The 15,126-nt window shown below is 37.4% G+C and overlaps 2 protein-coding genes across 2 annotated transcripts in view; one reads left to right on the top strand and one right to left on the bottom strand.

Annotated features, from left to right (window-relative positions):
* The window catches only part of ATM (ATM serine/threonine kinase), a 59,778-nt gene extending 46,237 nt beyond the window's left edge, over positions 1-13,541 (bottom strand). Inside the window, exons 1-17 of the mRNA XM_009999394.1 lie at positions 13,470-13,541; positions 13,272-13,384; positions 12,205-12,350; positions 11,640-11,804; positions 10,952-11,114; positions 10,422-10,660; positions 10,116-10,279; positions 9,562-9,731; positions 7,832-8,203; positions 7,101-7,295; positions 6,686-6,781; positions 5,642-5,867; positions 3,748-3,870; positions 2,896-3,021; positions 2,684-2,773; positions 1,529-1,688; positions 174-373 (exon numbers count right to left, since the gene is read on the bottom strand). Coding sequence (XP_009997696.1) covers positions 174-373; positions 1,529-1,688; positions 2,684-2,773; positions 2,896-3,021; positions 3,748-3,870; positions 5,642-5,867; positions 6,686-6,781; positions 7,101-7,295; positions 7,832-8,203; positions 9,562-9,731; positions 10,116-10,279; positions 10,422-10,660; positions 10,952-11,114; positions 11,640-11,804; positions 12,205-12,350; positions 13,272-13,384; positions 13,470-13,541 — 2,820 coding nt within the window. The remainder of the gene's footprint in view (positions 1-173; positions 374-1,528; positions 1,689-2,683; positions 2,774-2,895; positions 3,022-3,747; positions 3,871-5,641; positions 5,868-6,685; positions 6,782-7,100; positions 7,296-7,831; positions 8,204-9,561; positions 9,732-10,115; positions 10,280-10,421; positions 10,661-10,951; positions 11,115-11,639; positions 11,805-12,204; positions 12,351-13,271; positions 13,385-13,469) is intronic.
* Positions 13,542-14,786: 1,245 nt separating this feature from the next.
* NPAT (nuclear protein, ataxia-telangiectasia locus) overlaps positions 14,787-15,126 on the top strand; it is a 23,637-nt gene continuing 23,297 nt past the window's right edge. Inside the window, exon 1 of the mRNA XM_009999427.1 lies at positions 14,787-15,066. Coding sequence (XP_009997729.1) covers positions 14,787-15,066 — 280 coding nt within the window. The remainder of the gene's footprint in view (positions 15,067-15,126) is intronic.

Here is a 15,126-nt window from a genome sequence, read left to right as displayed (position 1 = left end):
CGCTCTTTCCCCCAGCACAGCACACTTCAAAACACTAACAGTAGCCATTTTAATGTCTTCTCAGGGAACCAATAACAACAGAAAGGCAAGAATATACAATGGACAAGAATATAAAAATTTTTAAACAGAACAAATACAGAGGTGGGTCTGCTGTAGAAAAGGCTCACACTCACCAGGTGCAGATGCAATGGCTTAGCACTATCAAAGACACTGCCATCAAGAAGCATTAACAGCTTCCGCCGTATATCAGAGGCTCGGAAGCTCACTGTCTGAATTTGGACTGTAGTTACACAAATACATAAGAACCTCAGAATTTCAAGGAGAAGTAAATCCTGTTTTGTCAACTGCTCTTCAGCTAATGGGCTCAAAGCACCTGAAAATAAGATTTTCATGTAAGAAATGCTTCTCCAAGGACAATAAAAAACTTGATAACTTAAACTAATTTAAGTTCTCAGAATAGAGCACTAGTAACCTGTATTTGTTATTGAACGGTTACTGCATGTGTAACAGCTTTTTGAGTATGTTTCCCACTTCTGCAAAGGCCCTCTCTAAATCAGTCTTTTAATTTTTTGCTCATACATATGGCTGATTTCTTCATCAAGGTTACAAAGAACTCAACAGAACCACCTGCAGCTGTGTTCGTCTTGTTAACTAGAACTTATGATACATTTTAAATCATGGATTAAAAGCTTCCTCAAAATTGATACTATGACAATTAGCACCATGTTAATATCCTCATTGAAATTTCAATCATAACCTAAATGAAATAGTTATAAATGCCACCTGGCTGTCACATTTAGAACTCTTGTAACTTTCTGCAATTGCAAACTTTATTTATTAGAATTATTTATTGGATGGCTGGAAAACATACTTCTAGACTTGTTCAAAATTATGGGGAAAACAGACCAGTTGCTAGTTTTGGCATTAATATAACAACTTAATTTTCTTCTCATTCAATAACAAACAGAAGACATAGTGCTGATTAAAAACTAAGAAACATACTATTTTAAGAAAGAATTTAAAATAAAAGAGAACCTTAGTATTTGTAGTTCCTAATAGGAATAAACAGACAGATTCATGCTCCTGTCCCTCTGCAGGTCCAGAAATACAAGAAAGCTGACCTTGTCAAGAATTACTGACTAGGGAAAGGAGAAAAATAGGACTACTCTTAAGAAAATGAAGCACAGTCTAATGACAGAAAAAGGTATCCTACAGACACACTTTCTAGCCTCTTCTTTGTCAAAACTTCTGACTTTGAACAAGCTAGCTAGCTTCTTTTCTTCCATTCTACTATTTATAAAGTAAAAAACCTCAAACTTCTCCTTTCCAAATGAGCTAGAACACTTCCTTAACATCTTTAAAGCATAATGAGGTACAAAAGAATTAATAACTGTTTAGAAAGTACCTGTTTCGACCATTACATAGCACAACCATAAACCAGCATAATTTTATATCTCACTGCCTTTCAAGCAAAGAGCTATTTGTAAAGAAGCTTTTGCAAATAGTTTTGGAGACAGAGAAGACTTACCTGTTACATTTTGCATCTCCCCAGATTCATTTGTATCACTGATGTCAGTAACTGAATGATCATCAGATACCTGGTTATCTACTTCCATTATACTCTCCTCAGGGTCATTTCCCATTAGATCCACTTCTCCCAGTTCACTTGCTTTTCCAGTATATGTCATCTGATAAAAACACCACATCCTTCTATAGCTGGATTTTAAGGACATGAAAAACTCCACAAGCATAACACAAGGCAAGACACTACAGTTTCCCAGTGAACAGTAAGGGCTACACTGAATTGATGAATTTCATCCTTTGTGATAAACCTGTCTTCTACACGTTAATTGTTTGATTTGAACTATGCTCTTTGGAATACAAACTTATTTAAACAGATGCTAGTAAAAGGAATTAAAATGTTAGAAAAGCAACTCTCTCTACAAGACTCACAAATGTCTCACTATACGTCATAACTACAGAGAAATGAAAGGAAGGCAAATGTCCTTTGAAGGCACACCAATCACTACCTTCCTACCAGATGACAAGTTAACAGAAGCTAAGACCCTCAGCCTTTCCCCACTTGAAAAAGCAAACCATTTTGCCAACCTGTGCCTGACTACAGGACAATGAGCCAAAAGAGAGAAGTATTAAGAGTTGCGCTAAACACAGTGATGTGCCACCCTATTACTTTTCTCAGAGAGAAAGGAGTCATTTACAGTTGAAGATTTAATACCCATACAACAAACACTTTTAAAGTGTTTTAAGGCTCTAAATCCATCAAACTACAAAATAAAAACAAGCTTTAAAAACTTTACAAGTACATTAAAGTTACATGTCACAAGTTATAGAAATTCTTTCTGTGGAATAAAAGCTGTATGTACTTTTACTGTAATACATTAATACAAAAATTTTAAAAAGAACATAATCTGCTTTTTATGTGAGCTGGCACACTAAACTTGATTGAATGTTATTCATATGCTCTTATTTTCCCCCTGTGCCTGTGTTGTAATGCTGAATAGAAATGTTTCCTATTAGGAATTCTCTAAAAAAACCTCAAGGTCTTTTGATTTATTTTTTCAGTAATAAGTATCTCATTTGGCTGGCCTGCAAATTATTACACTGTAAAATCAATACTCTCAGAGAAGAGCACTGTATTTAGAAACAGAGTGAACGTACTTACCAGATTTTTGCAAATATCTACAAGATCATTCATGAATTTTGATGTTAACAAACGCAGGAATATATTAGACAGCATCTTATTAGCACTGTTCTGTGAGAAAGTAACATATACAGACAGGTTACTTAATTATTTTTTTTCAGGTGCCATATGTACATTAAACTTTGTGACCTCAATAAAGAAGAAATAAATATTAATTCCTTTATAAACTTTACCTTACTACAATTGCATAAACATTTTGTACACTGCATTATCGAAGTCCTCAGTGAGCTGATATGGGCATCTTCATTTAGTTTGTTCTTAGACTGAGAAATGCTTTCTCCGGCATAATGGATGAGAGACTAGTGAAAATACAACACAGTTAAAAGATCTCAGTTAAATTTCTTTCTACAATGGCACATACACAGCACACACACAGAGACAGAAGGACAGGATTCTCATTCATACAGCTTTGAAATTTATAGTGTGCATCAATGAGTTTGGACTTTTTTTAAATTTTATTTTTGTTTCACTTGTTCTGCTCCAGAAGTGACAAAAAGATGGTCCAGACTCACCTAAAACATTTATATTTTCATCACAAAAGAAAAATACATCTCTCCATAATGTGTAACTTCTGGGTTTCTGTATTTAAGCAGGAAACCACCTTACACAGTAGGAATAAGAACAACAATAGCAGCTGTCTTCATCTTGGTTTAAAGCATCAAATGATGATAATAAATTCCTGCACAAAAGGCCTATAAATTACAGGACTTTTCATCCTCTAAGTAGTACTTTGTCCACGTGTTCATTATATTTTATTTATTTAAAAGGGGTGACTGAGAAATATATCAGTATTTCGAATACTCTCCACTGCAAAACAGATGCACTGGTATACTGACAAAATATCAGTGATTCCTCTTTCAGCAGCAGTAACATCCTTAAACCTTTCTCACCTGCCTTTTTTAAGCAGAAGCCAGTAGAAACATTCGTCCTGTGAAAATGCATCAATACTAATAGAATTTTAAAAATTATTTTACGTTTAATGGATAGTTTCTATTTTAATACCTCCCAAATACACTGCTGCCTACCTTAGCTTTCTGGAATAGCTCTGATTCACAGGCATCCTCTTCTTTAAACAGACCAGTGTAGCAATAGCATCCAAGAACACCAATCAAGAGACTGACACACCGGACAAGGTGTTCTGCAGCAACCTTAGACTAAATCAAAAACACAGTATAAATACAAGTGGTTAATCATTAACTTTTTCACCAAAATAGAGACTTCTTTATTGTCTTTTAAAAACACATTTATATGCTGATTTCACCAAAATTAACAAAGATTTGCATCCTAGTGTTTTGCATTGCAAGTGCCTCAGCTCCCTAACAAGTCCTTTTGGCCCTCCATGTTAGGACATTCCCTGTACATCCCATGGCCCTTACAGTTCCTTCCTTCGCAATACTTTAAATTCTTCCTCTTCTTTAGATTCCATCAACAGCAATTCTTACAGCTCTTCCCATGTGCTCTGTTTATCTATTTTACTTGCTTCCAGGACAAGAGACAGTATGAGATAGTCAGGAACTATACAACGTTCCTACTGCTGCCAATCTTAGTAAGTTAGTAAATTACGTCTTAGTAGCTACTGTGTCAACAAACAAATGGCACAGACAGTTGTAAATGCATGCCTGCATACTGCAGGAGTATTTATAGATTCCTTTTTACCTGCCTAAATGATTTGTATCACAGGAGAAAGAGCAGACAAACATTTATTTGTCTTTCTCAGAGAGACCAAGAGGACTGCTAACATATTCCTGAAAAGCAGGTATCTATAAAAAAAGATGGAAAAACATGCCATGGTTACAGATGCAAAACCAGGGATGAGTTTTATAGCTCCTAATTGTCAGTACCTTGTTTCAAACGTTGGTACTGTCTCTTTTGGTGCACCAAATATTATACGACCTTGGCAGCAAATTGCAAGAAAGGGACACGTGAGAAACCAGAAAGGTTAAAAAGGCTGCTGCTAATGTTTTCACAAATATTTTACCATTATAATGGTGGCTTTTCCTCTACAAGTCAAGTTTTTTTCGGAAGGAGAGATGCTGTGGTGTTCCAACACAGGGAATATACAAACAGGATTACAGGATAGTTCAGGCTAGAAGAGACCTCAGCTGGTCTCTGGTCCCACCTCCTGATCACAGCTAGATCAGCTGTGTGGTCAGACCAGGCTGCTCAGGGCTTGAGAACCTCCAAGGATGAAGACTGCACAACCTCTTAGGCAGGGTAATGTTTGCCACTGCCCGACTGTCCTCGTGTAGCTAAAATTCTTCTTGTATCCAGTGTGAACTTCTCCTGAGTGTACCTGCCGGCTCTCATTTTCCTGCAGTACACTACCGTGAAAGCACGGCTCTGTCCTTTAAACAATCTTACAGGCATGAGCAGTGTTCCTCAAAGCCTGCTAGATCCCTCCAAAGCCTCCTCTGCTACAGGCTGAATGAGCCTTTTCTGTCTTGTACTGGGAGGCCCAAAGCTGAAGGCCCAGTACTTCAGATGCTGCCTAAAGGCAGAAAGTAAGAGGGTTCCCTTGAGCACTGTTCTTGCTAATATAGCCCATATTTTAAGCTTTCTTTACAATTACTCCTTCACACAACTGTCTCTTTTTACAAAGCCTAACTATTTGAGACCTCTGTGTCTCAGAGCTGAAAGCATTACAGAGGCACAGAAGTGGAAATCAACATCACAGCAATTTTGCACACACTTCCACTTCTACGCTGCAGCTGTGTATGTACACATATTCGTGAAAACTATGGATATTTTGCCAATTATATCAAGAAATACAGCTTTCTCTATTTCATATTACTGGTTAGTTTTTAAAATGCTTGTGGTTCAACTCTAGTGACAAAAGGAATGAAAGCCTATATACTTTTCCTTGAAAGTACGTTGTTTGGGAGCACAAATATAAAGACGTAACAGTAATTCCTAGCTTACCTTAGGAGCATAGCTGCTTAAAAGCCTCTCTGACATTGCTAAAAGACAGTACTCCAGTGTTTCCCTAAGATTTTGGTTGATGGCAAGTCTTGAACAAGTCTCATTTTTATCTGCAACATTTACTGCGAAGTTAGTGAAAATATCCATTTCATCAAATGTTGTCTGCAGATACAGCTCTTCAACATCAGAAAAACTGTTCTCTTCTTTCCCTTGCAAGTGTTGCACACTTGAAGAAGAGAGATAATTTTTATTTTAGCAGCCAGCATAAGACTTACAAATCTTTAAAACTATTAAATACAATAAATAAAAAAAAAGCAGGAAAAACATTTTATCTTTTTTTGTACTTCTAAACTCTAGTTCATCTTTAATTTCTGAGATGACCCTCACTGTCTACCATTTTAGCTCTGCCTGAAGAAATTGGAAGGAAAAATGAGGCCTGCACACAGACCACACATTCTACTACTGTAGTTCATACAGAAGCATCTGCTTTGTGTTAAGATGGCTGACCTCAACTGAATTTACACTATTGGAGTAGAAATGCACAAAACCCCTGATACGAGTATTTTTAACTTCTAGTAAGGAAGTCATAAGGACATATGGATAGTAGGCATCTAGCTCAACTTTCTACTTAGCATCTACCTTCAAGAAAACTCTGAAGATTGATGCTTCCATTAGAATGGAAAGTAGTTTTTTAAAAGCATGAAGAAATATTTGCATAAACATAAAAATTATTTGAAAAATATAGTTGCAATGAGTTAAAAATATCTACTTATGCATAAAGAGCCAAATATTTAGCTGTGTTGCTGAAGAGAGATGATAAACATTTTCTTCCTTTTGTTCAGTACCGAAACTTTGACAGTCAGAGACTATTTTCATGTCTTCTTACAGCATCTTAACAAACTGCACAAGAGCTATCATTTTTATGAGGCCTGAAAGATGCTGTACAGAAAGATGCGAAAGAGCTTGAGGAATTACGCATTTCATTATCTCTGCTTGCTAATATAAGAAGTTTAAGTGTCTATAATGATTGATTTAAAAACATACCATTTTGCATCATTTTGGAAAAAAAACATGGCAGCTTTACAGTTCTTCATTGTAAGGCTCACAAGAATTTTTTGTAATATAAGATGAGGAAAATCACTGTAAAAAAATAAAATTGTTTTGTGATTTTTTGCAGACAAGGTCTTGGGATTCCTGAAGCACACCCAAACATTAACTAGATCAACAGTGTATCTTCCAAGAAGCTTAAGTTTTCACTTAAGATTTCTAACACTTAGTTCATATTATGGACAGATAACTAAATTATGTCCCCAGAATGACATTCTACAGTAAGCTTAAAAATCCTATAAACTCTACCAAAGCATTAATACAACACAATTCTGCAAATCCACTTTTCACTGTGCAATATTCTGTGTTGCAGGTTGAGTTTACATATAAAATTGTATCACAAAGACATTACCTGCAGAGAACAGGAGGCAGCTCTGCACATTCTTCCATTTCTTCCTCCAAATAGCAGGACAGTACCCATTTCATTATTGCCTCCTTTAACACAGAGTCCAACTTTCTTTCACAATTATTCTGTTCCATCCCTACATCCAAATTTTCTGGCACTGAATAGGCAGACATCAGTAATGCTAAACAGCATACTGCAGAACTGTAACAAAAATGAATCACAGGGCATTTGTGAGAAACAATGTGTTGTTTGTTGATCAGCACTCTAAAGCAAAGTCAGTATTTCTGCATGCTCAGGGAGCATCGCGTACACAAGAAAGTTAACCAGGATGCATCCTTTATTCAAATCTCTGCATTTTCAAAAGTTGCATTTCGGTTACAGCAGACATTTCCTGTCTATTTTAAAGACTGTTTCAGAATATGCTTTTCAGTATCAAAATATATTTACAAGAAAATACAAATTGTAACTTCAAACTTTCACTTTCAGTGGTATTTTAAATTATTAATCAATTTTATATTTTCAGTCAATTTTAAACTTAAATATACTTGCCTCTCCTCTTCTGCCTCTACTTTCAGACTTACGTATGTATTTATGCTCCTTTCAAATGCTTAAAACACAGACATGGGCAGCAATTAACTAGAAATACACCCACAACAACAATAATACAGTGCTTCTGGTTGCAAAGTAAAGAGAAGTATGAATCAGACACCAAATATTATCCTTACATCCCATTTTACCTTGAGGGCTTGCATGCAGGTCCTGAGAATATCTTCCAAAGTTCTTTATCTGTAACAAGAAGGTTTCCTTGAATCATAGCTCCAAGCAATCCAAAGCTCTGTGCTTCAATTTGCTGGAAACTTATGCTACGAATGGTAAGAGACCAAATTTTTGCCCAGGTTCTCTGGAGCTCCAGCACGTGGGTGCTTTTCAAATCAGTTTTCTGATTTTGACACAAAGCCACCTCTATAAGACACTTCAGCACATATGGGGTCCTTTCTCCTCGGCGCTGCTGAGGCAGTAACTGGTGAAGCACATTGAGTAAGGGAGGTAGTTCACTGTTAGGAAGACTTGTGGGATACTTTGATATTAATTCAGCAGTAATCTGTAACCTTGAATACACAAAGCAAAGCAATTAATAACAAACACAGAAATTTGCATCTTCAAAAGTAAATTAACAAACAAAGCATCCTCCAAGTGTCATTTCACATTTATATTTTCCAGTATTAAGCTGATTTGTTTACTAACAAAGGTTAAAGATTCACTATTTCTACTGGTTTTACTTCTAAAGTCTGCTCATCCAGCTTCACTATCCCTAATAATTTCTTACAAGTTGACTTCACTGATTTCTAATCACAAGGGAAAAAAATTTCAGGCAAAATTTTTTTTTTCCTTCACTTCTGGACTGGCCTGTTACACACTGACCCAGGGAGTGACCTCAATGGTGAAATGGCATGACAAGGAAACCTTACAACAACATATCTGCAGATAAGAAAAATAAAATTTACCAAATAAACAAAAGGGAATGGTAAATTGGAAGAGTATTGCTCATGGCAGTGATTGCGACTTTACTTAAATCATTAAAACACAGTACTCACAGTGTATCTTGGTGCCACCTCCACTTAGAATGGCATGTTAATTTCTCAACTGGACTCTAATCAGCTACTTTGCCTCAATACTGTGAGCAATAAAGACATACATAAAACTGCCTACCCTGGCTCAGGACCCAATCCACAAGTGGCTACACTGTTCTGGTATCTTGTACAGCAGTTCCCAAGAAAGTGAAGAGAGGAACAATAATGGCCTAAAACACCCAGTGTAATCTAGGTTAGTTAAAAAGTCAACATTCCTGGGCTTAGGACTGTAATTGACAAATTCTGGAAAAGTCCGGCGACAGTCACTGGAAGAAGACGTGCAGGTACCTCTCCAATTCAGAAGTTCTCCATGTCAGACAAAATAGCCCTCAATCAGCATCCAAGCTAAGATGCCAGGCCTTGCAACTCAAGAGTTTTCAAGCCAGGCATTTCGGCAAAATGTGTGAACTAGTTCAAAATGGCCAAAGAGTTAATGGTTGCTATCCTGTAACACAGCCAGCTTACAACAGCAGTAAATCTCACATTTATTTCCTAATACTAATACACTGAATCACAGACACAGCACTAGCATAAATATTATCTGCAACAAGTGACAGGTAAAAAATCAGAGGCAGTAATATCTTACACCCTACAACATAGTTTACCAGTCCTCATTTGTTATTTCTCAGGAAAACAAAGATACACAGTTTTTAAAGCAGGAGCGCCAAGGACCCTACTCACTACTTTCAAAGGCTGTGAGAATCTAAGCTTAGTGCTTAGATATATAATTACAGAATGTGCAGACACCTAATTTATGAGCACAACATACTCAGGTGAACACTTAAATGTAAAAAAATGTATGTAAATATATCTGTTTCAGTTAACGATGTTATTACCAAGGTATGACATCAAAATCCTTCTGGGATCTTTGCAGGTTGTCTCGAATTACCTCCCAGCCTAGTTCAATCCTCCTGCGCTTGCTTACTGCTGTTCCATCACTAGACTCTCTTTGTGAAATGGCATATGACTGGGTAATTTCCAGAACTTTGGTATCCTCTGTAAAAACCTTTTATAAAGAGAAATTTAAAAGTCCACAAATAAAAATGTAGTATTTACAAGAAAACTGAAATGACAAACTAAACTGGTCCATTTTTTTACTGTGTATAAGTCTCTCAAGAGGTAAGCAGGATCATTATTTATTGTTCTTTAGTATAACAGAACCTCTGGTAATAGCCTAATAAGCAACTCTAGTGAACACCAGTATGATTTAGGAATCCACACATTTCTAAAATGTGCAAAAATTAACAACTAAACACAACAAAATACAGACAAAATGTACTAATATTTCAGTAGATGATTTTGAGGAAACGCTAAAGCCGTACTACTTTAAAAAGCAAAAGACACAACACAGTAAATATATAGTCAGCTTTATACTAAGAAAGAAAGTTACCTGATGACAAATATCAGCCATTAACTCAATCAGATTTTCCTTTACAGCAATATTACGTGAGCCTGAAGAATACTTTCCTCTACTACCGATGAGGTTTATTTCATTCACCAGCAGATCATACAGGTTATGCAAGATACTTTGCCATTTCGTTGAGTCATATGCACCTGTACATGCAAAAACAATTAAAAGATAACAGGTACCACCCACTGGGTACAACATGTAAATCTACCCAGGCAACACAAAATACAGCCAAAATCACAATAAAGCATACAAAGCTTAACAAATGCAGGCCTGCAAAACAAGTACCTTTTTCCTGAGTTTTTGCACCCTTTGGATGATGAATACGAACTTGGAGACGAAACAACTCAATTATTGATTCCTTCAGGGAATCCTTTGGTCTATACTGAGTCCATATACAAAGCAACGTAGGCAAAATTTCTTCCCCTACTTTACAAATCCGTATGCGCCAGTTGACAGCAAACTTATTGCAGAAGATATTTATGGCTCCCACGATATGATCCAGGCCTGCAGTATTCTTCTCCTGCCTGCAACATAAACCAGGCACTCCAGCTTCCAGAAGAAAGAATCTTATTTCTTTTCACAGAAATTATTTAAATGTAAATACAAACTAGTAGCTATATTCAGAATATTCTTTTCCTAATAAATGCAGAAGTTACTAATATTTAAAAGAATTTATTAAATTTGTGTTCAAAGACAGAACAAAATATGCCTGAAGAATTATTACCTGCTATTACTGAAGTCTAATCCCAAATACTTAAAAGAAGTTATTCTTTAAAAATAGGTATCAGCACACAAAGGGAGCACTTGCAACATACCTTGCAATCTGCATTGCTTTTGAAAAGAAGGCAAACATATCAGAATTCAATCCATCAGTTTGGACGCAATAACCTCTTGCAAGTGTGTGAATTATCCTAGCCACCAAGACTCTGTCAATCTTTCCAGGTTTCAGGTATAATTTCCCATACAGGATCAAAAACTCTGCAAATGTATTAAGAAAAAATATAGATGATATCATGTGTAAATGTGCTATAAATGCATAAGTATATCTGAATGTATATATTACAGAGGATGCATATAAAAAAGGCATGAAGTAAAATCATAGAATTCCATTAAATGTACTGAAACTACCACCCCGAATTCAGCTGCTCCGTGTTTCATCCATGTGGGGTTGCAACATCCTCTCTGGGATGCCTGTAAGAACATGGGGACCAGCTTAGAAATGAAGAGGTAGGGGAAATAATGTCTGTTATACATGTTAAGCCCTGTGGAGACCATGCATCCATAACCTGATTGTATGTAAGTACAGCAAACAACAAACAGAATGCAGAAAGAAACAAAACAATCAATTCCTAATCTTGCTGCATTGTTTATTTCAACTATATGCCTTGAAGGCTGACACTATTTTACTCCATGCTTTTTGTAGTACCTCACAGCATCGGGCAACAAATTAAAATGAACTCTGTAACAGGAAAATTCATTTGTAAGAAGGCTTAAAAATGTTACCTGTCCACTGCTGCTGGGATATCTCACACCAATATTTCCTTACGGAGAGGATGTCTTTTAGGAGTAAACTACTACAATCAGATCCATAAACAGCACAACTTATTGGATCTCTTAAAACTTCCATGACGTATATCAAAAGTTCCTGACATTTGAGTCTGGGTCCTCCTATATGACGAAACAACACGAGAGTGTAATTAATCCAAAATGAGCCAGATGAATCCGGAACAAATTGCTTGTAAATGTTTACTTAAAAAAAATAAATTCCAACAATTCAGAAACAGTTCTGTTAGGAATCATATTCCTAAACAACTGTTTGTAAGAAAGAAATTACTTATGAGAGGGTTTATCAGTCATATACACATTAAAAACGGAGAAAAAGGCACTGTGAACATGCACAGAGGCTGAGAAGGAGCATGAAGGACTGAGTCACATGAAGATATTTAAACTGCAAACACCTGGATGCAAGCAAGATGAACCCTACCCTGGTAACTTGCGTCAGAGTAAAAATGCAAAGTTGAAAGCAAAGCACCAAACCGATAATCCTGTATGAATACATATTACTGACTTTTATTAGCACATCTGATGAAATATTTGACCAAATTTCCAACTTCTTGCATCTTTTTCTGTCTGGTAGTTTGGGTTGAAGCAGATGCATTTGGTTTTGTCAGCTGCAGGTTCTTCATTTCTTTCTGGAAATATTTCTGCAAGACACTTCAAAAATAAAAGAGGTATTAATCAAGGATCTGCACATTTATTACTTAATTAAAATCCTCAAGTCCTGTTTCTCCATCATTTAAAATTAAAATATAGATTAGATTTTAGATCTAGGAATAGATTAAACTTTTCACTGGCTTTGTCACTGGCAGTTACTGTAGATTTTCTGGACGGCTATTTGTCTTGAGTTTAGTCTCCCTTTTTGTATTCCTCCTATGTATTTCAAATATATTATTGGCCATCTCAAAAGCAAAATATAAAATGTATCCAGTACTTCTTACAATATTTTTGGTACAGCTACGAAACAAGAACTATTCCAATGCTGTCCAATTAAAACATAATGGAAAGCTGAACAGATAACAGTCCATGAAAACTTTGTATTTCAGATGCACTTTTAACATAAAACTTAACACTGTTCCCAGCTGCTGTAAGAACTTGCCCTATCCAATCTTGCAGCACACCTAAAGCACTTCATATCAAAGACAGCCTCTACAAACCTCACCACAGCATCTTTAATTCACAAGCCACAGTCCTTCTATTGTGTCTTGAAGGACCCAGATACACAAAAAATTCTAATGAGCCTTCTCTAATCTACATATGAACTATATATTGAAAATCAGATGCAGAAGATAATTTTCAATAGAAGAAAGTAACTCATTTTTTTTCAAGGAAAAACAACCATCCAATGAGTGATCAATTTCCTAGCAATTAAGTTCTCTGTATGTGGCAAGTGTTGCATTATTGGCTATTTAAAATTTAACTCCTTTAGAGACCAATGTAAGTAATTTCTCGCTTACAAGCCAACAAGAGCTCTAAATCAATCCGCAGAAAGACAAGCATTAAACAGGCCCAATAAAAAAACAGAATGATGTTTCATGTAAGAAAATTGTGACCATTCACAAAAAAAGAAGAAACTACCTAAACACAGCATCCCAGTTGAGCTGCTTCCCTTGCTTAGAATCAGAATTCCGGTCCAGCTGGAGAACTGTCTCAGAATCACGGAGAAGTCGCTTGAAATTTTCGATTTCCTTCTGAAAATGTATTTCAAGAAAAAGAGTTATTAATTATTCCCTTTATTGGTAACTAAGGCAGACACACCAAAAGAAAACTTGTTACCCTTCGCTCCCCAGCTTTCTCATTTTCAAGGCGACGACAACAAACGAGCAGATCATGTAATGCAAGATTCATGGTTCAGTTTAACAGAAGAGTAATTCCTATCTGCAAACAGAGGAAAAGTATAAAACAGTAATTACTTTGTTCAACACACAGTACTAAGCACAATCGGTGTTACTTCACTGACAAGCTCAATTGTGTCTGGGTTAGTCTTACTAGTCACAGTCACAAGACTGAAGCAGTCTCACCAAATGTAACATCTATTCCCACAGGCAACAGCCGTGAATAACAGCAGAGACCCCCTTCACATGATTCTGACTCCTCCTCATGAGTGGCAACAGAGTAGAGTTGGTCAGACAATAGGGAGGGAGATTACCACAACATGACACAGATCTGAATACATTCAGGCAAACACCACTAACTTTCAGTTGCTAGCTGTTACCAGTTGTTTTAACATGAAGGTGAAAGAAATTACTAACAGTGAAAATCCTCTTCCTCTCTTACATTCTACACTTTCATACGTATACACTTCTATATGGACAAATCTCTCTCAACAAGCCAAAGGATATTCACCTACCAATCAAACTTTCTGCTTTTGTGACCATTTAGAATTACACCTTATCTCCTTCAATAGAAGCTGGAATTTGGTAGAACTTGGATTTCTGGTTTACATAAAGTTATGCTGATGCAGAAGACTACAATGACATTGCCTACAACTTCAGGGCTTCTCCTTTCATGCCTATAAAGCAGACGCATGAGAAACTGTCTGAAAAAGGGCTAAGTCGGAATAAACTCGAAGCACGTGCTCCTGAGGCTGCAATAAGCAATGGAGAATGGGTGTTCATGATGCATTGCGTTGCATCTGGAGCATTTATGCGTGATTATAAAAATACCCATGTTGACAAGTAAAACTTTAAATAGGTACTGTCTTGGAGTGCCTTTAATTCCTTCAGCTTCCAGCAAGCTCAGGTTGGGGCTAAGTATCGTTCTGACTGACAGGTACCTTTGAAAAGTAAAATGTAACCATGAAGGCTGACTGTGCTGTACAGCTGAGCTCACTTAAAATTAGCTTCCTTCACTAACTTGTTTTCGCTCAAACAGAAAGGAACCAACTTTTTAAACACTGATGCCTTCTAAAACGCTGATGGGCTGAAAAACTGGGTGACTATTGTGGCAACACAGGCTGTAGGTTGTAGGGACCGAGTATCAACAGTCCTCGCGCTGGTACTCGATGGTATCTCAACAGCCTTAAGTATCTTAAAGCGAACAATTCCTAAGGATTCCTAACAACTACTCTAGTTCTGTCGTTAAGTATCTATTATGAGCACGCTCATCCCCTGCAGAAGTCACGCCGGTGAAAGAAGGCACACACCGAGTGACGGATCACGGGGGTGCTCACCGAGCAGCCGCCGCGGGGCTCAGGCGGAGCAACCACGGATAACGGGCACCGTCCCGCTCCTCCCACGCGTCCCGCTCCGGCTCCCCCGCACACGGGGCCCCTCAGGGCCCGCAGCCGGGGCCGCCCCGCCGAGCCCGGGCCTCTCACCGCCCGGCACTGGAGCCCGAGCACGGGGAGGCCCCTCAGGGCCAGGGAAGCTCGGTCGGGATGAGGCCGCGTCGCTACTGCCGCCCGGCGCGGCTCGGGAGGGAAGGAGGGGCG

Source organism: Chaetura pelagica, unplaced genomic scaffold (genome assembly GCF_000747805.2).
Source record: "Chaetura pelagica isolate M959 unplaced genomic scaffold, ChaPel_1.0 scaffold85, whole genome shotgun sequence".
NCBI lineage: Eukaryota > Metazoa > Chordata > Aves > Apodiformes > Apodidae > Chaetura > Chaetura pelagica.
The sequence above is the reverse complement of the archived record's forward strand: the minus strand, read 5'-3'. Positions and strand labels throughout refer to the sequence as shown.